At 46.7% G+C, this 27,608-nt stretch overlaps 1 protein-coding gene across 3 annotated transcripts in view; it reads right to left on the bottom strand.

The window, feature by feature from the left end:
• Positions 1 to 27,608, bottom strand: part of LOC137300643 (ral guanine nucleotide dissociation stimulator-like) — a 92,416-nt gene that overhangs the window by 45,862 nt on the left and 18,946 nt on the right. For 2 of the 3 annotated variants that reach the window (XM_067969857.1, XM_067969859.1), the window contains exon 1: positions 2,423 to 2,745. The exons of the other annotated variant lie outside the window; for it this stretch is intronic. In XM_067969857.1, coding sequence (XP_067825958.1) covers positions 2,423 to 2,617 — 195 coding nt within the window. In that variant the 5' untranslated portion in view covers positions 2,618 to 2,745. Of the gene's footprint in view, positions 1 to 2,422; positions 2,746 to 27,608 lie in introns of those variants that run through there. 3 annotated transcript variants of the gene reach the window in all.

The following is a 27,608-nucleotide window of genomic DNA, read 5'->3' as shown; positions in this document are numbered from 1 at the left end:
TCCACAGGCTCAGGTAGCTCACCCAAGAGACCAACTTTACAGGTGAGCTTTGACAGTGAGAGTATCAGCTGGCAGTAGCACCTTTGCACATCCTCAGGAAGTCCCAAAATGCTTCACAATCAATGTATTACCACTGAAGTGCAGTCACTGTTGTTATGTAGGCAAATGCAGCAGTCAATTTGCGCACAGCAAGATCCCGTAAATAGTAAATGGCGAACGAATCTGCGTTTGATGGTATTGGTTGAGGGGAAGAATGTTGGCCTGGACACTGGGAGAATTCCCCGCTCCTCTTTAAAGAAACAATGGTGTAGAATTTCAGGCACACGGGGGACGTAAGGAACAGTCCCTGTGCTTGAAGGGTGAGGCCCGAGGCGCAGCCGAGCTGCGGACAGTAACAAGCAGCTCGCTGGCAAAGTGGAATGAGCCACTGCGACCCTCAGGTAAGTAATTAAAGGGGACCAGAAAGGGGGCCGCACGTAGATTCCCTTAGTGCTGCCTCAGGGCACACCAATATTGCAGTGGAGGCCTCAAACAGGCGTTAGGCCCCTTTATTTGAATATGCAAAGGGCCTAACGCCTGTTTCAAGCGTGGGTGGGCAACGCACTTTCTGCTCATAACGAGCATGAACTTCCTGCCGACCATATTGGAGGCTTGGGAGGTCATTTAGCGCCCGATAAACAGGCTGCCAAACTTCTAGGCCATTATGTCTATCTGAACAGGCAGGTGCAGCTGCAGTTTGACATCTTCTCTGGAAAGCAGCACATCTAACAATGCAGCACTCCCTCAAAACTGCATTGAAACAATAGCCTAGCCTTGGTGCTCAACTTTCTGGCGGGCGATTCGAACCCCCAATCTTCTGCCCCAGAGACAGGAGCCAAACCGACAGCTCCATCATAGCCTGACGGGCTCTCGAGATGTGTAGGTGCTAACGTGGCTAGAGTTTTCAAGGTAGCCTGAACTGAGGCAGTGAGGTTCTGGGAGAGCTTACAAGATCGTTAACAAAATAAAATTGTACACAAGGATCTAGGATGCACAGCACTGAGGCAATTCTTCCTCTTCACTTTCTCCGTCCAAAAGACTCCACACAAGATGAGGGAGGGGTTACGTTGTTTATGTTTTGAAGCATTTTCCCCCTTGAGGGCAGCCCTGTTTCCGGGGAAGGGGTAGAAAACCACTGGGGGTGTTTGCATGTCTTGTGAATCGTGGAATCAGTCAGCTTCAACCGAGCTACACCGCTCTGGGATGTGCAGTCATTCTGCAGTCCCAGTAACTCAAGGACAGTCTGAACTTGGGTATCAGTTTAAAAAGGGAGGTGGTGGCCCTCAAATTGTGCAATCTCAGCCCGAGAGGCCAGGACCCCTGATTGAGCACACTCGCTATAAATGTCTCCTCGCCACCCATCATTCTATAGGTCAGAAGAGTTTCACTTGTGGGCTATGTGGAGCAGTGTCATAAAGCCATTCCTTATAAACAGATTTATGATTTCATTACACAAAGTGAAGAGGGGAAATCTCCTCCCATTGCGGAATATGCAACAGTCCCGACAGTTCTGAAGTAATTATTGTGTGAAGTGAGGCAACTGGGCAACGATACAGATGCACATATTGCTTGATTTATTTTCACCATTTATCTGATTTTATTTATTGGTTTGTTTTTTTGTTGTTGCAGAATTTAATACTTTACGAGCTCCACTTTTTTTTATGATCATCAGGGATTGGAGCAAAGTCACAACCAATGGGGGGAGCGAGGGAACGAGAGGGCATGTCCCCATTAATTCTGAGATTGCTCTAATGATTCCCACTCCCCCCCCCCACCAACTTTTTAAAGACGTGATTGCACTCTGGATTAGAGAGTTATCCCTATCTCTGTAACCCCCTCCAGCCCTACAACCCTCCGAGATCCCGGGGCTCCTCCAATTCTTGCCTCTTGCACACACCCCCCTCCCCCCCTGATTTTAACCGCTCCACCACTGGCAGCCGTGCCTTTAACTGCCCAAGCCCTAAGCTCTGGAATTCCCTCCCTAAACCTCTCCATCCTTCTACCTCTCTCTCCTGCTTTAAGACGCTCCTTAAACCCTCTCCGACCAAGTTTTTGTTCACCTGTCCTAATATCTCCTTATGTGGCTCGGTGTCAAATTTTGTTTGATAATCGCTCCTGTGAGGCGCCTTGGGACGTTTTACTACGTTAAAGGCGCTATATAAATGCAAGCTGTTGTTGTTGTTATTGAACATCTGACTGTCCAGTAATAACCAATGTTACTGTACCTCATGGTACAGGCAAGATACCTCCACATAAACAAACAGTGCACGAATTAGTCACCGCTCCATAGCAACTGCAGGGCTGGTTCAGAATGCTAGTGCTAACCAGTGAAAAGATCTTTCCTCACAAGAAGTAAATGAAAAACCATCTAGAGCAACCCTACCTCAGTGAGGGGGAGATCGGGGTCCAGCTGGGTGAAGCTGTTAAGGACCACAGAGCTGGCATCTCCAGTCACCTCGAGCCTCACGCCATCCCAGATGTGCCTCATACGTCTCGAGCTGTCAAACATCTTTTGCCTGCTGGCTGCGTAGGCTGACGGCAAGTCATTTTGCAACTCTGGCCACATCAGGTAAACCATGTGAAAGGCTGCTTCCCTCTGCTCTTAAAATGGCATGAGACGAACCATTCTTCATGTATCAAGAGGCGCTTGTAAACAAGACTGCTGAATCTTTAAGGGGGACGTCTCTCCTCCTCCTCCTCCTCCTCCTCCTCCGCCCTCCCCTCTGCCTTCCCACTCTCTGAAGATACTGAACTGTGGCTAAGTCATAAATGGGTTGTGGCAGCCAGTCACTGCAATTACATCCCGCCCCCCCCTAGGGTAGGCCATGATGTCACCATTGTTCAGCGGTGCTGGGTGCAGCCTCCCAACAATGGACTGGATTTTTGAAGAGTGGATTGGACTGAATATTAAAAAGTTCAAATTACACAAGAACTAAGATTTGTTAAAATAAAAATTGGCATTAAGTTAATTGTAACTTATCAATTCAAATATATATATATATATATACGGAGTGGAATGTATTCTTTTAAAAAATTATATGAAATTATTAAGTGTGTGTTGATAGAATCATACAACACAGAAAGAGGCCATTTGGCCCATCATGCCTGTATCGGCTCTCTGAAAGAGCTACCAATTAGTCCCACTCCCCTGCTCTTTCCCCGTAGCCCTGCAAATTTTTCCTTTTTAAGTAGAGATCCAATTCCCTTTCGAAAGTTATTATTGAATCTGCTTCCACCACCCTTTCAGGCAGTGCATTCCAGATCTTTAGATATATGTATTGTTTTAAATATGTTAACATTTGTTGCTCCAACTAGTCCTTGAATCCAGCCAGCCCTGCCTTTCTCAACTGCTTCCTGAGCTGTGGTTTTCAAACTGTTCCGTATGGGGCAACCCCTGCTAATATTGACACTCTCCTGTGGATCCCCTTAACTAACGTTCAAAAGACAGTGGAGGTGGGGAGGGGGCGGAATTTTCAACTTTGGCAGGTGGGCAATAACCCGCCAGAGCCGATCGCTCGCCCGACGTGGAACCCGCCCGTCGTAGGACCCACCCCAGTGTCAGCTACCCAAAGGCTGTCATTGCAGAACGTTAGTATAAGGCAACAGAATTAACACGCTAACAAGTCGACAAATACAGAAGTCTGATAACCCTCTGAGGACCTATGAGCTAGAGTGACAGACGCTGGTCACGAGCCCATTGAGTTTTGCCTCTGAATCTGTCCCCTCCTCTCCCCCTCCCCCATGTTGCCCCAATACAGTGGCAGGGTGTGAGATTGGGACCTCGAAGTTTCCAATCTCAGTCCAACCACCATGAGTCATCCAAGGGTTGTTGTTGTGCTGCCCCTCGTGGTCAGCTCCAGAGCAACCTTGCCTTCAACGAGGTTAACCTCTCACTTTCTCAACCGGAGACGTGCGAGATGCAGAGAGAAGTAAATAAATGGGGGGACGGAAGAGAGAAGGGAATATCTTACAGTTTAGAAAGGTCGATAGTGGTCTCTGAAGGTCCCCCTCCCCACCCCTTTTGAAGTACTGACAGGTTCCGGGGATAATTCAATGGGCCTGGCAGCCCCCATGCCTCGCTCAGTGGTCATTCTTCATGCCTGATCCTGGATGTAGACAGTGAGTGCTGGCAGGCAATTCAACCAGGAATGTCAAGCCGAATCCTGTCCTCATCCAACATCCACACGCGTACAGTTTCCAGAAGAGGTCACTGGACCAGGAGCAGGAATCCGGGCTGACCATTCCTCTCCCTGGCCGCATGAGGGACGTACCAGAGAGCGCCTGGCACTTGTGTATAATACCTCAGTGTGAACTAATGCCTTCAGGAGAGAAAAGCGGGGAAACAGCATCCTGCTAGCTGAGGGGCAGACTGGCAGGCAGGCAGCCCACTCCTAAACCGAGGACCCATCTACCCACTTAGGTGGATGTAAAAGAGCCCACGGCATCATTTAAAAAAAAAAGAGCAGGGAAGTTCTCCCCCGTGTCCCGGCCAATATTTATCCCTCAACCACCATCACTAAAAAACAGATTATCTGGTCACTATCTCATTGCTGTTTGTGGGATCTTGCTGTGTGCAAAATGGCTGCCATGTTTTCCTACATTTCAACAGTGATTACACTTCAAAAGTACTTCATTGGCTGTAAAGCGCTTTGGGATGTCCTGAGGTTGTGAAAGGCGCTATATAAATGCAAGTTCTTTCTTTCCTCGGAAGTCCATCATGGCAGCCTGTGGTGGTTGGTTATCAACACAAGGCTTTTTCTCAGCACCAGCCGCTGATGGAGAACTGAGAAGTGGACCTCGCCAGGGAGGCAGGTTAGGGCAGTTCCAGTCTTTAAGACAATTTTAAATCATGCCATTTGGTTACAGATAGTAAAAGTGCAACAGGAAATATTCCCGATGTTAGGGTTGCCAACCCTCCTGGATTGTTCTTGGAGTCACCAGGAATTAAAGATTAATTTCCCGGGCGCTGCCGTGAGCAAAATCAGGAGAACAATCACAGGGAAGTCTCAAAACGAATACTGAATGGGGAAATCAGTTTTATCCTGTTATCACGTTCTTTCTCTCGCTCCGACATTTTGAAGCAGCAACATTGAGATTGTGGAGCAGGTGGTGCTTGCGATGCTGTCGTAAGTCACAACGTTACCGTAAGTCACGACGGTACTGCAAGGTCAGTGCTGTCTTTACTTAGCTCAGTCCTTCAAGTCATTTCGTCCTGTGATCAGACCTCGTGGAATACGTCCAACACAGAGTCGGCAACCCTACATGATGTTGTTCTTTTCACTGTTTTGTTCGGTTAAAGGTCCGCCCTCCGATGGAAACCCGGCAGTGACTGTCTTTAATTAGATTCACTCATCAGTCCAGCAGGTTTTAATGATTAACACTGTTCTCTGTAGCAGTTGGCAGCAGGAGCAGACTGCAGGGAGAGGACTGCAGCAGAGAGGAGAGAAAGCCCCAGCTATCTGAACCTGCCTGTTAATCGCCATCCGCTCTCGAATCTGTCTTACGGTACACACCTCATACAGGGGTGGTGATAAATAGGGAGAAACTGTTTCCATTGGCAGGGGGTCGGTAATCAGAGGACACAGATTTAAGATAATTGGCAAAAGAACCAGGGGGGAGAATTTTTTTTTTACTCAGCGAGTTGTTATGATCTGGAATGCGCTGCCTGAAAGGGCGGTGGAAGCAGATTCAATAGTAACTTTCAAAAGGGAATTGGATAAATACTTAAAAAGGAAAAATTTTGCAAGTCTATGGGGAAAGAGCAGGAGAGTGGAACTAATTGGATAGCTCTTTCAGAGAGCAGGCACACTTCTGTGCAGCATGATTCTAGAACTCCTGCAGGACAGACTGGAAGGATAACACCTGATCCTGTATTATAGTCTCAGTACCACCACCTGACTCAAACATACCACAACCAATGTCTTTCCTGAATCACGTCATTCAAGTGGCCATTCTTCATGTGAGACCATACAGCATCACCAGACTATTGGGCCATTAGCATTGCAAGTCCTTTGGAGGTATTGAAATACATGCTGATCGATCTTGTACAATAATAACGACATGGCATAGTATTTCCCTGCAACATTCAGTCAAAGGAAGGCCTAAGCTGCTGCAACTTGTCAGGAGGTACAGTGACACTGCAGTTTACACTTGAGTGCATGCCATCCACTCTTTAAGGTGGCTTTTTTTCTGGGAACATACTGCACTCCTGTCGTGTTTTGAGGTCATATGTGTGTCTAGACATGTTAATGACCGGCAGGCTGCTCGATCATGGATGGCATCAGAGGCAAATCCAATCCTCATCCTGTCTTCATCCAATGTCCATGCATGCTCACTTTCCAGCAAGGGTCACTGGACAGTGATCTCAAGTCAGGAACACTGGCTGAATTTCCCTCTCCGTCCTACAGGAACATGGAGCTACAGGAACATGGAGCCCAGGTGTGGCACTTTGAGCACCTACCCTGACTAAGATCAGCAAACTCAGTACTGCCCTGCTCTGCATGGTTCAGTACGGTTTGGTACTGCTCTGCTCTGCATGGTTCAGTACGGTTTGGTACTGCTCTGCTCTGCTCTGCATGGTTCAGTACGGTTTGGTACTGCTCTGCTCTGCTCTGCATGGTTCAGAACGGTTCTGCTCTGCTCTGCATGGTTCAGTACAGTTCTGCTCTGTTCTGCTCGGTTCAGTACAATTCTGCTCTGCTCTGCATGGTTCAGTACAGTTTAGTACTGCTCTGCTCTGCTCTGCATGGTCCAGTACTGCTCTGTTCTGCATGGTTCAGTACAGTTCTGCTCTGTTCTGCATGGTCCAGGTCTGCTCTGTTCTGCATCGTCCAGTTCTGCTCTGTTCTGCATCGTCCAGTACAGTTCTGCTCTGTTCTGCTCGGTTCAGTACAATTCTGCTCTGCTCTGCATGGTTCAGTACAGTTTAGTACTGCTCTGCTCTGCTCTGCATGGTCCAGTACTGCTCTGTTCTGCATGGTTCAGTACAGTTCTGCTCTGTTCTGCATGGTCCAGGTCTGCTCTGTTCTGCATCGTCCAGTTCTGCTCTGTTCTGCATCGTCCAGTACAGGTCTGCTCTGTTCTGCATCGTCCAGTACTGCTCTGTTCTGCATCGTCCAGTTCTGCTCTGTTCTGCATCGTCCAGTACAGGTCTGCTCTGTTCTGCATCGTCCAGTACTGCTCTGTTCTGCATCGTCCAGCATGGTGCATTGCTGCCCTGTTCAGTATGGTAACAGTTGTATCTGTGAACCAGTGGTTCAGTCTGTGAAGCTGTGTGCGATGTGCAGTCCGTCAGAATGAACACGGCTGGTTAATCCTCACAGAATTGTGCTGGTTGAATGATTTTACTGTGATTTTGTGTGACCTCGTCCCCATCCCGTTTAAAATAGAAATCAGCTGCTCCTATTATTTTTGATCTCTCAGCCTTTGAGACCATCTCCACCCCTCCCTCAGAGGAGGGAGCAGGAAGGAGGGCATCTCCTACAAGATACTGCTACATAGCCAGCTGCTGGAGAGCAGACTAGGGTGGGCAAACTGGTGATCCTCCTTCCTTGGCCATAGGGAATAAGCAAATGGCCTGTGCCCAGCCCTTCCCCCAACTGCAGCTGCCGAGATCAGTCTTAATCCATTGGGGACCTGTGGGGTTGAACAAGTCACCGACCAATACTACTCTGCAGCACTCATTCATTCATTGCACGTACACAGCGAGGAAAATCTAGGTGTGGGATTGTGAGTTTTGAGGAGGATGCAAAGAGACTTCAAGGCGATTTAGATAAGTTGGGTGAGTGGGCAAATACATGGCAGATGCAGTATAATGTGGATAAATGTGAAGTTATCCACTTCGGAAGAAAAAACAGAAAGGCAGAGTATTATTTAAATGGTGATAGATTGGGAAATGTTGATGTACAAAGGGACCTGGGTGTCCTTGTACACCAGTCACTGAAAGCAAACATGCAGGTGCAGCAAGCAGTTAGGAAGGCAAATGGTATGTTGGCGTTCATTGCAAGAGGATGTGAGTACAGGAGCAAGGATGTCTTACTGCAGTTATACAGGGCCTTGGTGAGATCACACCTGGAGTATTGTGTGCAGTTTTGGTCTCCTTACCTAAGGATATACTTGCTATAGAGGGAGTGCAGCGAAGGTTCACCAGACTGATTCCTGGGATGGCAGGACTGTCACATGTGGAGAGATTGGGTCGACTTGGCCTGTATTCACTAGAGTTTAGAAGAATGAGAGGGGATCTCATTGAAACATATAAAATTTTGACAGGGCTAGACAGACTGGATGCAGGGAGGATGTTTCCCTTGGCTGGGGGGTCCAGAACAAGGGGTCACAGTCTCAGGATATGGGGTAGGACATTTAGGACTGAGATGAAGAGAAATTTCTTCACTCAGAGGGTGGTGAACCTGTGGAATTCTCTACCACAGGAGGCTGTGGAGGCCAAGTCACTGAATATATTTAAGAAGGAGATAGATAGATTTCTAGACACAAAAGGCATCAAGGGGTATGGGGAGAGAGCGGGAATATGGCATTGAGATAGAGGATCAGCCATGATCATATTGAGTAGCGGAGCAGGCTCGAAGGGCCGAATGGCATACTCCTGTTCCTATTTTCTATGTTTCTATGTTAATTACTAACATGCTGTAACTGTGGCTTCCATGTCTAGCTGGGTATCGACAACATGAACAGAAAACGCTGGACATAGAAGGTCCGTCAACATCTGGCGGAGAGAAAACTGGTTATTGGCTTGGGTGGAGGCTCTGCTTTCGGTTCTAATTCAGGGGCTGAGACAGTCACCTGTCACTCCTGCAGATGTTGACTGACCCGAGGAGATTCGCCAGTGATTATTTCATATTTCTGGCTTGCTGCAGTTTTTCTTTTTATTTCTAATGTCTAATTGAAACTTGCAAAAATTTGCTACTTATTGTGTACTGGTAATCGATGAAACTAACAACGTTATGTTAGTTATTGTGAATCGACGGGAACTAAAACACATTATTTTCCTCGGTTCACTATCAGCAAGGATAAAACTCTGCTCAGTGCCTGTGCAATTGACAAGACAGGTTAATTACTGTGCATGTGTTATTGACAGTTCAGGAGAAAGTTTCCAGAACGCGGCTTAGAGATATTTTCACTGAGGGAATCCCCTGAGCAGAGGTTCGGGATTCCCCAACAGACCGAATGACAAAAACAAATGAAGATTTCCCCTTTCCACCCTTGGTTAAGGAGGCAAGAATGTTCCAGGTTTAACCTGGGCTGAGTTAGTTCATCTCAGCTGCAGAACACAGGAACAGGAGGAGGTAATTCAGCCCCTCGAGCCTGTTCCGCCATTCAATTAGATCATGCCTGATCTGTATCTCAACCCCACCTTAGTTCTGTAACCCTTAATACCCTTGCCTAACAAAAATCTATCAATCTCAGTTTTGAAATTTTCAATTGACCCCCAGCCTCAACAGCTTTTGGGGGAGAGAGTTCCAGATTTCCACTCCCCTCTGAATGAGAAAGCGTTTCCTGACATCACCCCTGAACAGCCTAGCTCTAATTTTAATGTTATGCCCCCTTGTTCTGGACTCATCCACCCAGAGGAAAGAGTTTCTCTCTATCTACCCTATCAACCCCTTCAATCATCTTAAACACCTCAATTAGATCACCCCTTAATCTTTCATACTCGAGGGAATACAAGCCTAGTCTATGCAACCTGTCCTCATAATTTAACCCTTTTAGCCCCGCTATCATTAGCGATACGGGTGCTACAATTGGCCTCAGCACCTCTGAGCTGGGAGGAGAGAGAGTCAGCCAGGTATCCCACTGATGTTCTCTGTCCAGTGACTCTCGCTGGAAAAGCACACACTTGGATGTCAGGTGAGATCAGGATCTGCTGTAATTCTTCTGCACTCCCACCATGGTTGAACAGCCTACTAATGCACACTGCCTAGATTTACACAAAGGCAACACCTGTGGAATTGGGACCCCCAACGCAAGTCAAAAAATCCAAAATCTGAAGTCTCCTTTGTCAGTTGTTGTGATCTCGAATGCACTGCCTGAAAGGGTGGTGGAAGCAGATTCAATAGTAAATTTCAAAAGGGAATTGGATAAATACTTGAAAAGGAATAATGTGCAGGGCTACGGGGAAAAAGCGAGGAAGTGGGACTAATTGGTAGCTCTTTCAGAGAGCCAGCACTGGGACGATGGGCCAAATGGCCTCCTTCTGTACTGTATGATTCTAATTCCTTGTAAGACTTATTGATACTCAAGAGTTTAGACCAACGCAGCACCTTTAAATGTTTCATTTGATGTTGCGGTCAAGGTCACCGTTCAGTCACTGACAGCTGTTAATGATCGCCAGAGAAATGGGTTTTGGCATTTCAGTCCAGGCTAGTTCCCAGTGTACAGTCACAGCGATCATAAAACTGCTAATTTAACAGCCTCCGTCTTCAGAGAGCTGGGCCGAGAGCGTGGAAATCAACCGTGTCTTCCCCTCCCCCCTCCATACTTCATTCTTAAAGGAGAAAAGATAGCACTGAAAAATCACTAATAGTGATCGCATAAAGCCAAGCAGATACCTGGCACAATTATACATACACAGCACAGCACACAGGTTATACACAGGGCAGCACACAGGAGGGAGCGCGTTATACACATGGCAGCACACAGGAGGGAGCGCGTTATACACAGGACAGCACACAAGAGGGAGCGCGTTATACACAGGACAGCACACAGGAGGGAGCGCGTTATACACAGGGCAGCACATAGGTGGGAGCGCGTGTTATACACAGGGCAGCACACAGGTGCGAGCGCGTTATACACAGGGCAGCACACAGGTGGGAGCGCGTGTTATACACACGGCAGCACACAAGTGCGAGCACGTTATACACAGGGCAGCACACAGGTGGGAGCGCGTTATACACAGGGCAGCACACAGGTCGGAGCGCGTGTTATACACAGGGCAGCACACAGGTGGGAGCACGTTATACACAGGGCAGCACACAGGAGGGAGCGCGTTATACACAGGGCAGCACACAGGTAGGAGCGCGTTATACACAGGGCAGCACACAGGTGGGAGCGCGTTATACACAGGGCAGCACACAGGTGGGAGCGCGTTATACACAGGGCAGCACACAGGTGGGAGCGCGTTATACACAGGGCAGCACACAAGTGGGAGCGCGTTATACACAGGGCAGCACACAGGTGGGAGCGCGTTATACACAGGGCAGCACACAGGTGGGAGCGCGTTATACACAGGGCAGCACACAGGAGGGAGCGCGTTATACACAGGGCAGCACACAGGTAGGAGCGCGTTATACACAGGGCAGCACACAGGTGGGAGCGCGTTATACACAGGGCAGCACACAGGTGGGAGCGCGTTATACACAGGGCAGCACACAGGAGGGAGCGCATTATACACAGGGCAGCACACAGGAGGGAGCGCGTTATACACAGGGCAGCACACAGGAGGGAGCATGTTATACACAGGGCAGCACACAGGTGGGAGCGCGTTATACACAGGGCAGCACACAGGAGGGAGCGTGTTATACACAGGGCAGCACACAGGAGGGAGCGCGTTATACACAGGGCAGCACACAGGTGGGAGCGCGTTATACACAGGGCAGCACACAGGAGGGAGCGTGTTATACACAGGGCAGCTCACAGGACAATATAAAAGGTGGAAGTGTATTATAAACATAAAGGGAATTTGTACGACAGCATGAAGTGTAAAATTAAAGTTTGGTTCGTTTTTCAATGCCCAGCCTAAGATGTCTTAACTCCCTTGAAATATTCTACTATATACTGTCCTATTCGAGGATGTTAGCACTAGGAAATGGAACACTCTCCCATTTCAGGCACCCAATGTCAGCAGCAAGTCAGGAATGGCACGGTTCAATGCAGAGTAAATCACCCTCTGCTTTGCTGCACCACAATTCATGGAAAATATTTAAGCATGCTTCAGGAGAACTGGGTGGTGCAATGGGTGAGTGAACAGTTCTTGTCCCTCAGGGGCCTACACCCATTAGGTTAAAACCACTCAAACTCATTTCACACAGGACTCTTCCAGCCAGCAGAGAGGGGAGAATGTCAGTTTGGGCTGGATTCAACGCATGCTGAAATAAAAACAGAAAATGCTGGAAACACTCAGCAAGTCAGGCAGCATCTGTAGAGAAAGAAACACAGAGTTAACGTTTCAGGTCGATGGGAAGGGTCACCAGCCTGAAACGTTAACTCTGTTTCTTTCTCTACAGATGCTGCCCGACTTGCTGAGTATTTCCAGCATTTTCTGTTTTTATTTTATATTAATATTTATTGCCCGTCCCTAGTTGATTTGCGGTGGGCCTTCCTGAACCACTGATAGCAGTCAGCAATATTGGTGTGGGGACTGGAGTCACATAGGCCAGGCCAGGTAAGGACAGCCGGTTTCCTTCCCTAAAAGGGCATTAGTGAACAAATTGTTTTCTTTTTTTTTAAAAAAAGGCAATCCGACAGTTTCATGGTCACTTTTTCTGATACCAGCTTTTTATTTCCAGATTTTTAAAACTGGATTCAAATTCTCAAATGGTGGGATTTGGACGTATGCTTCTCTGGATGTTTAATTTAGGCCTCTGAATCACTAGTCCAATAACATAACCACTACACTACCCGTACCCTTAGTGACTGAAGTGGTGTAATGCTACCATTCATAGTGATATTACATCCTTTTAATTTGCAGCTTGACAACCAACCGTTCTATGAGATGATATTGTCAGCTCACATTGCTAATTACCATTATCATCTCTTTAAAGATTCCTGGGATCAGGTGGCTCCGGATTGGCTCTCAGGTCAGTCCGAAGTAACCCCTCCCCTTCCCCATAGGCTGAATGGAATCACTCTGTGGTGACTCCCCATCAGTGATGTGATGGAGCGATCTTGCAGGGAGGTGACGCATTATGGCATGGCTCTGGTTAGACGAGAAGGTTATTTTGGGGAAAGAACTTTGAATAAGGTAAAAGTCTCCATTACCAGGGGAAGGGCGCCAGGCAAACAACAACAACAACTTGCATTTATATAGCACCTTTAACGTAGTGAAGCATCCCAAGATGCTTCACAGGAGCGATTATCAAACAAAATTTGACACTGAGCCACATAAGGAGATATTAGGACAAGTGACCAAAAAGCTTGGTCAAAGAGGTGTGTTATAAGGAGTCTTAAGGGAGGAGAGAGGTGTAGCGAGAAGGCGAGGTTTAGGGAGGTAATTCCAGAGCTTCGGGCCTAGGCAGCTGAAGCTCTGGAATTCCCTCCCTAACCAACGATGAGCAGGAGACCTGTTGTCAGGTGTGAGAATGGCTCAGTGACCCACCTTGTATCTCTCCATATATAGAAGCACGCGGTTACTTGTCCCACCCCCAAAATACCAGAGACTGGAACCTCGGCTTCACACCTGCCATTACCAATCATTTTTCAATTTTTATTTTTAACGAACAGGTAAAAAAAGACATAAAATGAAGCCAAGGCTTACAACGAGGCAAATTAGCTGTATATTTCAATAAATGAAACTTCTCCCCTTCAACTCCTTGCCTTTTGTCTCTCCTTCCAAAACGCAAGGATTCCTGTAGGGTACTTTTTCATTATTAAGGCTGGAATCCTTTGTGTTTCAGCCTAGCCCAGTGATACTGGGATGATGAGGATGCTCTAGGACATGGTATTGATTTCCCTTTGCAGTTACTCTGAAGCAATCGCAGGCTGAACATCTAAATCTATACATAGTAATAGCCATTAGACAAACGGACGTCCTTCCACAGTTCCCCTGTGCGACTTGAAATCAGATTTACCCATTACCAGGATGCACTAATAAACTAAGTTTCCTCTTAAAGCTTCAGCAGATAAAACGGCAGGAAGCGCAGTCAACAGTCTCTCTCTCACCCTTCAACCTGAGGCTGCTTTCCTGGGAAGTGATGAGCAATGTGAAGACGGCAGGAATTCAGCTCAATTACACTAATGAGATGATACAACAGCAACAACTTGCATTTATATAGCGCCGTTAAGATAGTAAAACATCCCAAGGTGCTTCTCAGGAGCGATTATCAAACAAAATCTGACACCGGGCTACGTAAGGAGATCTCAGGACAAGTGACCGAGAGCTTAGTCAAAGAGGTAGGTTTTAATGAGCAACTTAAAAGGAGGAGAGAGGGGTAGAGAGGTTTAATGAGGGAATTCCAGAGCTTAGGGCCTAGCCAGCTGACGGCACGGCCACCAATAGTTGAGCGATGAAAAACGGGGAGGCGCAAGAGGCCAGAATTGGAGCGGTGCAGAGATCTCAGAAGGTTGTAGGAGGTGACAGAGATGGGGAGAGAGGCGAGGCCACGGAGGGATCTGAAAACACGGATGAGAGTTTTAAAATCGAGTTGTTGCCAGACCGGGAGCCAACATATGTCGGCAAGCACAGGGGTGATGGGTGAACGGGACTTGGTGCGAGTTAGGATACGGGCAGCAGAGTTTTGGATGAGCTCAAGCTTATGAAGCCTTGCTGTCGTGCGTTATATAACTATCCTACTGAGCCACTGTCAGTACCAGTCAGCTGCAGCCTCCAACCTGTCTCCACCTCCTTGCGGGCACCCACAGGGAAGGTGCAAGCGAGTGGCAAAGAAGGCTACCCTGCTCATAGCTGCCTCACGCAGCATACGTCCACTTCGATACCCATCAAATAGGGGTGGGGTACTGGGCTGCACCATCGCTTATCCGCTGACTCCTGACTGCCCCTTGGATCACCTTTCTCTTCCTTATCGCCTGGACTGTTTAGTCTCCTCCCCCTTTCAATCTTGGCAAAGGCTGTTAATGGGTTAAGATGCCTTCAGAGCCTTTTAGAATTTTTGTCACCTGTTCCGCCACTTCCCTCTAATTGTTCCCCTCCCTTTAAATTTCACTTACGCACAATTTTTCTACTCCTACCAGAACGTCCGTCTAAATATGGACCTTGTTATGCTAATGAGCTGACTTCAGAAAATTGGGTGCGAGCAGCACATCACCATTTGAGTCTCTCCCAAACCACCTACAGCCACTTGAGTCTAAACGGCCTCCAGATCAGACAATCTGGGCTTGGCGTTCACTGGATTTCCACCTACTCTCACCCACACATTGTCGGGAGGGAGGAAACAAAAACATGTGGGAGAAGATGCCCAAGACAGAGATAACATTAAACCAGGACGGTCTTTCCTCCGGGAACGTGTGCAGTAATTCTACAATATAAATTGCATGGTCTGAAAATATTATAGCAAATACCATTATTACAAGATCTTTACCTTCTCTGTTTCTTCACCCTATATTTTAGTTTATGCCTGAACTGGGGAAAAAGTAATACATTCCCTCCCTCTCCCACTCCCCCGGAAACAATGCTTCTTGATTTACCCCCATCTTTTCTCCTACACTTTCAACCTTGCTGGTGACCTGAACAATGAGCCCTGACCTTAAACCTAGGCTTCTCAATTGAATTAAAGGCGAAACACCCCTCTGTACTCTCCAGTATAAGTACAGTGCTCGATGGGTAACGAACAGGCAACGTACTCACATCTGGCTCACAGCATGTGTAGCCTTAGTATCAAACTATGTACAGTGCATGTGGAGCCATTAATATCAGGACATGTCAGGAGTGCGATTAAAAATAAAACAGATCACATACCCCTTTATACACAAGAAGCTGGGCTTATTGAGACATGTTAAAACAGGCGACATTGTTAGACTAAAATGAGTTGTAGCTGGCAGGATTAGTAAAGTCATCAGTTCAGTGACTTATTCAAGTTAACCTTTTACACTTGAATAGCTGATTGCAAAGTGAGACCATAAATATATTGTAAAAATAGTCATGCAGAGAATTCCCATCTTGGGAAATTTACTAAAAAGCGCCTAGCGTATTTTTGTAGCAAGAAAAATCATGTTTAAAATCTTTCTTCTGTTGCTGTGCATCTCTGGGTGATGGGGCTCTGTTGAGGGTGCGGGAGGAGTTGTCTAAATCAATGGAGTGGAGATGCCGGTGATGGACTGGGGTTGACAATTGTAAACAATTTTACAACACCAAGTTATAGTCCAGCAATTTTATTTTAAATTCAGCTTGTGAATTTAAAATAAAATTGCTGGACTATAACTTGGTGTTGTAAAATTGTTTACAATAAATCAATGGAGAGTAAAATCGGGCGGAGAGTAAAATCGGGCATCCAAACCGACCCCTCCAGCTTCCTGCCAGGCGGGCTAAGTTAAAATTACCATCCCCCACACCCATCATCTCTCATTAGGGGACCACCCATCTGCCATTTAACTTATTACATCCATTTAAATGAGGCTTGGGCAGCTCCTCCAGGGACTCAGTTAGTTAACGCACCTTCCATTGTAGAGCTGAGCCGTACAGGCCAAGCCGGGTTTGATGACCTCAGCAGGGGGTGAGTTCGGCTTGCCGACTCCGGTTCAACATATTCCTGGAGGATTTCATCACATGACCTCCTGCCTCCAACCGCCCCGCCCCCTCACACTCTCGCCATTGGTCGCCCGACCTGTCCATCCTCATGGCTCACCGCCTTCCCATGGCCAATTGGAAAGTGTTATAATTATAAATTATAAATGCGAGAGGTTCGAGGATTTCATTTCCACAACATTCCACTGAGGAAGGAGGAAGCCTCCGAAACCTTGTGAATTTCAAATAAAATTGCTGGACTATAACTTGGTGTTGTAAAATTGTTTACAATTGGAAAGTGAACAGGCTCTTCACAACCCGAGTGACTGACAGCCAAGAATCATCCAAACAGCTTGTTTCTCCCCCATCTCCAATGTTTTTATAACTAATAAACAGAAGTGTTGAAAGGAAATTAAAAAAACACACAAGTTTATTTTTAAAGCTCCTATGTTTTTTCCTCCCGTGTTGCTCGCAGCAGTGACCTGGAGATTAATTTTCAATTCCTGGAGACACCAGGCCAATCCTGGAGGGTTGGCAGCCCTAGGGTGATGCTGGGTTTGGGGGGGGGTTTCCTCAATATCCCTGGGCTAGAGGGGCGAAAACTTAAGACAACATTCTTGCTCCATTGAGAGAGTGACCCCTGCTGGAGATTGAGTGAGGATGCAGGGGGTCTTCAAGTCTGATGCTCTCGTTTAACTTCTTCCCATCCCCATCCCACCCCCCAAACTACCCCTCCACCATTTTTTCTTTAAATATATGGGAGACCTTACGTGAGTCAGAAACAATGTCAGAGAGCTGATTTGGCACCGATGCACCCTATGACAAACGGCACAGTTATTTTGCTAACTTCAGATTTGCTAAAAGATAAGACCTGACTCAGAGGAGCAGCATCGCAGATGCAGGCATTTTCCGAGAGAGACACTCCTCTGGGGCAGGGCGCGCCTGAAGTATGCTCGCTCTGGATGTACAGAGCGACAAACACTTCATTACATGGCAGCCACATGACCTCACAACTGACAGCAGAAAAAGCCAGGCCCATATTGAATGGGGAATGAATCAGTTGTTGTCAGGCACAGATAGCAGCACAAGGGCTTGGCTGAGGGCCAGGAGAACAACATTTTACTCAGTAAGCAGCCGACGAGGCCGCCTGGACTTCTTAGGTCTAGCCTGAAAGGTCCAAGTTTCCCACCATCCCCTTCGAGCCTCTGGAGAAAAATCTCCCATTTAACAAAACGCCTCAGAGAGGCACAGAAATGCTATGCGTTAGCAGCAACGAGATAACTGACCAGTTAATCTGTTTTTTAAAAAAAAATTGATCTTGGTTGAGGGATAAATGTTGCCCATGACATTGAGAGTGCCACAGGATCTTTTACATCCACCTGAACAGGTAAACAGAGCCTCTGTTTAATCTCTCCTGTGAAAGATGATAATGGAGAACTCCCAGTTACTGCACTGAAGTGTTAGCCTAGATAATGTGCTCAACTTGAACTAACTCAACTCAACATAGGAGCAGGGAACAAACCTTCCATTCTGTATAGCTCAGTACTAAAGACAGAAAGAACTTGCATTTATATAGCGCCTTTCACGACCCCAGGACGGCCCAAAGTGCTTTACAGCCATCAAAGTATTTTGAAGTGTAGTCACTGTTGTAATGTAGAAAACTCAGCAGCCAATTTGCGCACAGCAAGGTCGCACAAACAGCAATGAGGTAATGGCCAGGTAATCTGCTTCAGTGAAGTTGGTCATATAATTATAGGAGATATGTGGGCGCAGGGAAGCAGCACTCAGAGACCCACGATCTCGTGCTGACATCCCCCGTTTGTGTTGGTTGATGCCGCCATTCCTGGGAGAAACATTACATTACATAGAATGTACAGCACAGAAACAGGCCATTCGGCCCAACTGGTCTATGCCGGTGTTTATACTCCACACGAGCCTCCTCCCTCCCCTCTTCATCTCACCCTATCAGCATATCCTTCTATTCCTTGCTCCCTCACGTGCTTATCTCGCTTCCCCTTAAATGCATCTGTGCTATTCGCCTCAACTACTCCTTGTGGTAGCGAGTTCCTCATTCTAACCACTCTTTGGGTGAAGAAGTTTCTCCTCTTCCTCATTCAAAACCAAGTGGAAAGAGCAGCTAGACCTATTCAAAAAACAGGGTTTGCTGGTAGTTACGCGGTATGCAGTGCCTATAGCAACACAGTACACAGAACCTCTCTATAGGTACCTACCCCATGTGTGTATGGTGACTAAGTACATAATGTCTCAGTGAACTGAGTCTATAGCTTCTCAGTATACAAGGAGGGTCCTGTGGGCTATATTGCCTGTTGAAGCAAGCTTGTGCGTGCCGGGGTGCAGACGGGGAATGTGGGCGTGCACCTCACAGGATTTTACAACCCCTGGTGGGCACAGTGACCTCCCAAATTTCTCACCCACGCTCCCAGCGTGCACAGCTCCGCGCTGAGAGCACAACTTCGTAAAAGGCACCATCTTGTCCCTCAGTGTGACTGAGGTCAATGGCAGGAGAACCGTGTCTGGTGTCAAGAGCACTCCTTTAACATGAAGCCGCCTTTGTTCTCATATGCCCTCTTTATAGCACAGAAACACTTCACGAGGCACTACAGCCTGCAGGTCCCAGTCTTCCTGCTCCCATTTATATTGTGGGAGATGCTCCACAGCACCAGAACTACACAGGTGCCAGCCATGGCTTAGTGGGCAGCATTCTCGCCTCCGAGTCAGAAGGCTGTGGGTTCAAGACCCACTCCAGAGACTTGAGCACAAAGTCCAGTGCAGTACTGAGGGAGTGCTGCACTGTCGGAGGTGCCATCTTTCGGATGAGACGTTAAACCGAGGCCCCATCTGCCCGCTCAGATGGACATAAAAGATCCTATGGTGTTATTTTGAAGAAGAGCAGGGGTGCTCTGGCCAATATGTATCCCTCAACCAACACCTAAAAAAGATTATCTGGTCATTATCAGCTTTCTGTTTGCGGGATCTTGCTGTGCGCAAACTGGCTGCGTGTTTCGTACATTACAACAGTGACTACACTTTAAAAGTATGTAATTGGCTGTAAAGCGTTTTGGGACGTCCTGCGGTCGTGAAAGGCACTCTTTATAAATGCAAGTCTTTTTATGTCTTACTAGAAAGTGCACACGAGCTCACAAAGTGCCTCAGGGCTGAGTGCATTCTCTTTTATAAAATCCTAGTGGTCTTGCCAATCATTCACTGCCAAGCACATCCACAACAATGCCGCATTGTGCCATCTTAACCAACTGCAAGTGGCCTCACGTGACTGGCAATGCAAGGGAGGGCAGTGACGCCCGAACACAACGTGTGATAGCACTCGTCAGACAGCCAATTCCTCTCTTCCTTCCAGCTTCCAGCTCTCTGTGCAGAGCGTAACCTTGCTCACTATTTTAACCAGTGCTACAATAGTCAATGGTCCTCTGAAATGTCATCTCTTGTACATTCCAAGCTCCATGTATATTGACAAGTAAGCACCTCCTCTTCCCTCTTTCCCAAGATGTCTAAACAGCGAATTTCTTACCACCTTCAGTCCTCCCTTTCTCCAAAATTCCACAGATTTTTAAAACCCAAGCTTTACATCACCTCATCACTACTTCCTGATTTCCCTTTGCTTTTTTTTTTGAACCTCGGTGGTTTCCCTATATAAAAACAACACAAAATAGCCAGTATTGAATGGAATTCCCCAAAACAGGCACACAGTAAATTGCTTTCTTTATTTGCTGTGCCAATTATAATCCCCAGCATTAAGTTCCTCTAGATAAATAATAACACAAAAGCCTGTATTGCATGGAATTTCCTACAAACAAGCAGATAGTAAATTGTTTCTTTCTTTGCTGTGCTGTGCTGTGCCAATTATAATCCCCAACAGTGATTTAACAGAGAATATTAATGCTAATTCCCGGGAAATTCCAAGCGAGGGGATTCCAGCACCCAAGTCATGTTTTCCTGGAAATTGACTTTTTCTTTTCTCTATTTCGGAGGCACAAGAGACAAATTCCAAGTTAACAATAGGGACATGCTGGTCCTTGCCGGAGTCTGGACAGCAGTAGAATAATAGAACAAAACAGCACAGGAGGAGGCCATTCGGCCCATCGTGCCTGTGTCGGCTCTTTGAAAGAGCTATCCAATTAGTCCCACGCCCCCCTGCTCTTTCCCCGTAGCCCTGCAAATTTTTCCCCTTCAAGTACATATCCAATTCCCTTTTGAAAGTTACTTTCAGGCAGTGCATTTCAGATCATAACATCCCAACGAGTAAAAAAAAAATCTCATCGCCCCCCCTGGCTTTTTTGCCAATTACTTAAATCTGTGTCCTCTGGTTACCGACCCTCCTGCCAATGGAAACAGTTTCTCCCCATTTACTTATCAAAACCCCTCATAATCTTGAGCACCTCTATTAAATCTCCCCTTAACCTTCTTTGCTATAAGGAGGAAAATCTTAGCTTCAGCCCACAATCTTGCTGATTCTTTACGCTGACAAAGATTGGTCTAGGAGCTGATTTCAGTACTGCGAAGGAATATAGCTTCAGTCATAAAAATGTTGCTTCATTCATAGATACTCCCTACCACTTGAAATTATATATTCAATCTACATCCATCAATCAGCATTACTGAAGAAAACACATTATTTGGTCACTATCTCATTGCTGTTTGTGGGATCTTGCTCTGCGCAATTTGGCTGCTGCGTTTCCTACATTACAATAATGACGACACTTCAAAAGTACTTAATTGGCTGTAGAGCGCTTTGGGATGTCCTGAGGGCATGAAAGAGGCTATATAAATGCAAGTACTTTTTCTTTCTACACACACACAAACATACGTGTGAGAGAATGAGTGAATTGACATTTGCTGTTCAGAACCCAGCAACATGGGAACCCACTCCCCCCAGTATGTAAGGGTGGCAGAAATGGCAGGATTTCTGTCAGGTTACACAGGAATATGGGGGGGGGTGGTGGATGTTAGAACCCCCCCCCCCACAACTGTTGGAATTTCACAATGGGTTATCGAAGGAGTGGACATCCACTACAACTGGACCCCAGCCCAAATTCCTCCCCCACCTTCCAAATAGTGTCATGGGATCTTTTACATCCACCTGAGAGCGCAGATGGGGCTTTGGTTTCACGTCTCATTCGAAAGACAGTGTAGCACTCCCTCGGTACTGCGCCGGAGCGTCAGCTTAGGTTTCGTGTTCAAATCTCTGCAGTGGGAACTTGAAACCAAAACCTTCTGACTCAAAGGCAATCGTGCTACCCATTGAGCCATGGCTGACACTTGGCTAATAGCTCAGACCAGACCGGATAAGCCAAGCCAGAGGTAAAACAAAACAGTTTCATACCTACCCTAGCGCACCATTTTGCTCGTTTTTTCCTTTTCCTGTTGAAATGCTCTGCTTCTTTAGGCCGCTGCCACAGAAACATCCTTTCTCACCCAAGCCAGGAGGAATTTGCATTTACCAGCGTAACAGGAAGAACAAAGGAATGAGCTGAGTGGATAAGTAGATTTCACTGTCACAAATAGCAGTCTCTTAGGCTGTGTAATCCCTCTCCCAAGGAGCTGCTTAGCAATTTCACGTCAATTTCATAACTTCTGAATTAAGAAGCTACCAATCCAGGTCCCTGACGCACGACTTCTTTATCATTTTTCTAAAAGCAATATTTATTCCTTCTCTTCCATTTGTCTCCTCCTTCTCCAAATGTCTTGGACTCTTGCTGGGTACAGTCCCACGGGAGTCAGCTGGCTGGCCTTCAGTGTCTCGCTCAAATGGCCATTCCTCAAGTCCAGTCAAGCAAGCTATTCCACCATGGGGTGGGGGTAGGCTCCAAGTCCCTGACCTGACCTCCACATACAGGCACACGGGGGAAGACTACTTTCACTGCTAGCAGCCAAGAGCAGCATCACAATACCCCCTGCCTGTTCCTCCTAATATTTGTTACTAAATAGACTTCTCTCCCTACCTCCTTCCTTATTTTCTTCCCTCCTCCCTTGAAGGCAGTGTGTCCAGTTGATGTACAATTCTGGGCAAAGTCTTCCAGTAGCTTAGCTAAACCAGCGAAATGTGAGTCTACACAGCAGGCCACGTAACCATGGTAGCATCACAGCCGAGCTCCATCCTGTCCTCACCCAACATCTCCAGGTGAGTTGGTAGCACTCGCCGCTGAGTCAGGAGGTCATGGACTTAAGACCCACTGCAGCGCTGAGGGAGTGCTGCATTCCTGTACGTGCTGTCTGCCTGCTCGGGTAAATATAAAAGATCCCTCAACACTATTTGAAGAGCAAGGAGTTCTCCTGGTGCCCTGGCCACCATCCTCTCTGAACCACCGGAAAACTGACTAGCTAGTCATTCTATCGTTTGCTGTTTGTGGGATTTTGCTCCACACAAATTGGCTGCCACATTGGCTCACGTAACATAACAGTGACCGCACTTCAAAAAGAATCCACTGGCCGTGAAGATACCTTGCAGATATAAAAAGCAACAACAACTTGCATTTATATAGTGCCTTTAACATCCTATGGCGCTTCAGAGGAGTGTAATCAAACAAAATTTGACACTGAGCCACATAAGAAGATATTAGGACAGGTGATCAAAAGCTTGGTCAAAGAGGTAGGTTTTAAGGAGGGTCTTAAAGGAGGAGAGAGAGGTAGAGAGGTTTAGGGAACGAATTCCAATGCTTAGGGCCTAGGCAGCTGAAGGCACGGCCACCAGTGGTGGAGCGATTAAAATCGAGGATGTGCAAGAGGCAAGAATTGGAGGGGCGCAGAGATCTCGGAGGGTTGTAGGGCTGGAGGAGGTTACAGAGATAGGGAGGGGTGAAGCCAAGGAGGGATTTGAAAACAAGGATGAGAATTTTAAAATTGAGACGTTGATGGACTGGGAGCTAATGTAGGTCAGCGAGCACAAGGGTGATGAGTGAACGCAATTATGTCAAGAATGATAAGTTCCTTCCCTACCCCTGGTTAACATGTTTGCATCAAATTCCTGTGTGGGCTATTTTCACAAAATCATTAACCCATTTAAAATAAATAGCACCCAGAGGAACTTCAACTGGGGTAGAGTAGAACAGAGGATGGGAGAACGGGCTGAAGCCAGGGACTTCTCCCCCACTGTGGCCACTCTGGGCAACCCTTAGCATTTCATGACAACATTGGCCGAGCTCTCGCACTAAGCCAAAACCCAACCTAGCAGCCAGACTGAGGGGGGCCTGAGAAGAAAAATGTTGTAAGTTTTTTTTCCAAAATACTCTCATTAATTTTTTTAAAATCCCTCCCTTCAAAGTTTTTTTTTCTCTGAAGATGATAAACGGCTTATTTATTCCACTGGACCTCGATACCGGTCGGGCCCGATACAGCCAGGTTATTCTAGTTTAGTAATATTATCCTGCCAGTTACCAGTCAAATGGCTCTCTATGAAGCACAGATGCCGCGGTGAATGAGCAGAGCCTGCTGGCACGACAGGAGCCAATGCTCGAAGCGTTCTGCTCTGCTAGGGCAAGTTTGGGACAGATGCCAGGAAGTATTTTACAGAGAGTGATCAACAGCTGGAATTCATTGCTGGGAAGGCTGGTTGGGGCCAGAACACTGACCTCATTTAAGAATCAGCTCGATGCTGTTACAGAACGATGGTATAGGTTTGGTATTCTGGAAGAATGAGATTAAATGCCGTTCTTCATCCAAACAACAAGCATGATCTCAGCTTAAAGAGTTGATGGGAAATGCTCAGAGTCTTTCTGCTTTTTACTTGTAACCTGTCCAAGTGGTGATGTGATTTACTGGACCTCAGCTCAGTATTAGAGTCACGTAATGGACACTGTTGCTCTCCAATCACTCCTCACTTTACAATCAAACCTGTCAGGGGTCATAGAATTACATAGAGTCTACAGCACAGAAACAGGCCATTTGGCTGAACTGGTCTATGCCGGTGTTTATGCTCCACACGAGCCTCCTCCCACCCTACGAGGAGATCCTTCTATGCCTTTCTCCCTCGTGCTTATCTAACTTCACCTTAAATGCATCTATGCTATTAGCCTCAACTACTCCTTGTGGTAGCACATTCCACATTCTTTCCACTCTCTGGGTAGAGAAGTTTCTCCTGAATTCCTTATTGGATTTATGACCTCTAGTTTTGGACTCGCCCACACAAGTGGAAACATTTTCCTCTACGTTTACCCCATCGTTGGCAATAAAGTTGGGGTTCATGCACATTGTTGAAGGGAGGGTATAAAAGGGGAACTTTTCCTCTTTAGGCAACCAGTGTTAGAACCAAGCAATTTCACACCGTAGATTAGATGTAATCCAGGACATGGGGATAGCCTGATGCTAACAACAGGTGTCCCAATGAGAAAAAGGGGGTCAATTTGACTTTGGGCATAAAACGGGCAATATCAATTCAACCGCCTGTTATACATTTTATTCTGATTTTCATTAATCGGGAGAGGTATTTAATGTGTGGCTGATCCGTTATCGCCTGTTCTACACTAATCGCCCAAAGTCAAAATGACCCCCCAAGGTGTTTTGTTCCCCTAATGCACTGGTATCTCGTACCGATAATTAGCACAAGATTCAGGACAAAAAAAGTTCCGGGACCCCGAGATAACTTGCAGTGGTCTTATTTCAGTGCTGTCTATGTAGTTTATGCTGTGAACCCCATTTACTAAATGCCCCACAACTCACTTTATGCAGCAGCTTACTTTGGTCACAAGTAATATAGATGAAAGGACAATGTAGCACCCAGGTCCTCTCAGTGTTATTTAGATGCTACAATACAGTGGAAGAGGCCTCTGGTCGGCTCCTTTGCTTCCTCAATAGGTAAAAGGATCATCCAAATATATGGTAGACATGATGCCATGGTCTGGCACTCCCCAGCGGCGAACGGCTCTTGTAGGCAGCGCATCGCGGCAAATCACAGGCGTGAAGCTAGAGACTTTCCAACTTGAGCTTGCTGCAAACAGTGCCCCCTTCTATGAGCACGGGATCACAAACTCATCCATTCAGCGCTTTGCAGATCAGGGAAGTCACTGGTTTGATTCCTGGTCTGTGCAGAGCTACCAATCACAGCTGGGGTGGAAATAAGATCCCGTGGCTCAGTGGGTAGCACTCTCGCCTCTGAGTCAGAAGGTTGTGGGTTCAAGTCCCACTCCAGAGACTTGAGCACATAATCCAGGCTGACATTCTGGTCCAGTACTGAGGGATTGCTGTATTGACGGAGGTACTGTCTTTCAAATGAAATGTTAAACCATCTGCCATTTCAGGTGGACATACAAGGCCCCCTGGCACAATTTCAAAGAGGAGCAGGAGAGTCCTCCTTGATATCCTACCCAACATTTATCCCTCAATGAAAATCACTAAAAACATCATCTGCTCATTATTGCATTGCTGTGAGCAAATTGGCTGCCGCGTTACCTGCGTTATAACAATGACTACATGTCATTGGCTGTAAAGCGCTTTGGGACGTCCAGAGATTGGCCTCGGTGTCATTGGGCTAAGGGGGGGAAGTCAATGGATGTGGCTGTCAGTTGAGGACAGGTTCCTGCTGGGCAGCCCCCCACGGTTGAATGCCCTGCTGGGCGGCCCCCCACGGTTGAACGCCCTGCTGACGCTCAGTGCAGAGACTCGTATGTGAAGAATAAGCACTTGGTCGGGGTACCAGAGGGGGCAGGCAGTTCCTGTGGAACTCCACCCCAGCACGTGTCAGCAACCCTAGAAGACCAAGGGAGAAAACTGGAGAAAGGAGGGGAGAAAAAGACAACTATTATAGAGCCAGAGGCGACATGAGGAAACTTTCTTTAAAACACAGTGAGTTATAATAATCTGGAATGCGCTGCCTGAAAGGGCGGTGGAAGCAGATTCAATAGTAACTTTCAAAAGGGAATCGGATCAATACTTGAAGGGAAAAAAATTGCAAGGCCATGGGGAAAGAGCAGGGGAATGGGACTAATTGGATAGCTCTTTCAAAGAGCCAGCACAGGCATGACGGGCCGAATGGCCTCCTCCTGTGCCGTACCTTCTATGTTACTATGATATTATTTTTGCTAGGTGTTTTTTTCAAGTGGGATGAAGCAGGAGCTACGCCCTGCAGCACATTAGTGGTTTCCTGTGAAACACTTTAATTCTGAACATCCTTTGAGAAACACATTGATATTTCCGTCTAATGAGCAATAATTAGCAACTTCAGGTAAAGCAGAAGTGCTTGTGGCAACTCTAATTACTTAACACTGCTAATAGGCGAGAGGAATCGTGGCACTCTTGTTGAAATTACTCTCAAACACTCTCATCAACGGCAGTTTTATTTTTGAGGCAGTCTCGATAGGACAAGGCTGTGTGCTCACATCCTGTAAGCAAGGCCACTGGTTTACAGTGAATGAATAACAACAACAGCTTGCATTTATACAGTGTCTTTAACGCAGTAAAAACGTCCCAAGGCGCTTCACAGGAACGATCATCAAACAAAATTTGACACCGAGCCACATAAGGCGATATTAGGACAGGTGACCAAAAGCTTAGTCAAAGAGGTAGGTTTTAAGGAGCTTCTTAAAGGAGGAGAGAGAGAGATAGAGAGGTTTAGGGAGGGAATTCCAGAGCTTAGGGCGCAGGCAGCTGAAGACACGGCCGCCAATGGTGGAGAATTAGTCAAATTCTGTTTTCAATTGGGAGATTCCAGGGTTTCTGCAGTTCCATCTGTTTTGAATTACGACTGAGGTTTCTGGTGACTCATGCAGTCAAATTTGATTTTTTTATTACTTGGAAGATTGTTTCAAGGATTACAATCTGCAATGCTCTCCATTTACATTTTATATATACTTTTTCAAATACTGTATTAAAAAATTGGCTTGGAAAAATCAGGCATTTTAAAGTAGTTTACTGCGCTCAACCTCTGTGCCCGTACCTCAGCTGTTTACACTCGAGCTGCCATTTAACATCCAGCCATCTCATTCGACTTTTCAACTAACTAGTGTTAACTAAGCGGCAGTTAAACCGATGGCATTTTTTTGCTGCAAGTGCTGGCACATGCAACCAGGTATTTTAAGGAGATTGGATGTTGGGCGTACTCGAGGATGTCCAAGCCTTGTGTCTTTGCGGACCAGAAAGGTGTGCATCATGAAGTCTCGGAGACCCCACACCATAAATCCATCTTCCGATTAAC

The sequence above is a fragment of the Heptranchias perlo genome, chromosome 31, assembly GCF_035084215.1.
Source record: "Heptranchias perlo isolate sHepPer1 chromosome 31, sHepPer1.hap1, whole genome shotgun sequence".
Taxonomy (NCBI): Eukaryota; Metazoa; Chordata; class Chondrichthyes; order Hexanchiformes; family Hexanchidae; genus Heptranchias; species Heptranchias perlo.
The sequence above is the reverse complement of the archived record's forward strand: the minus strand, read 5'-3'. Positions and strand labels throughout refer to the sequence as shown.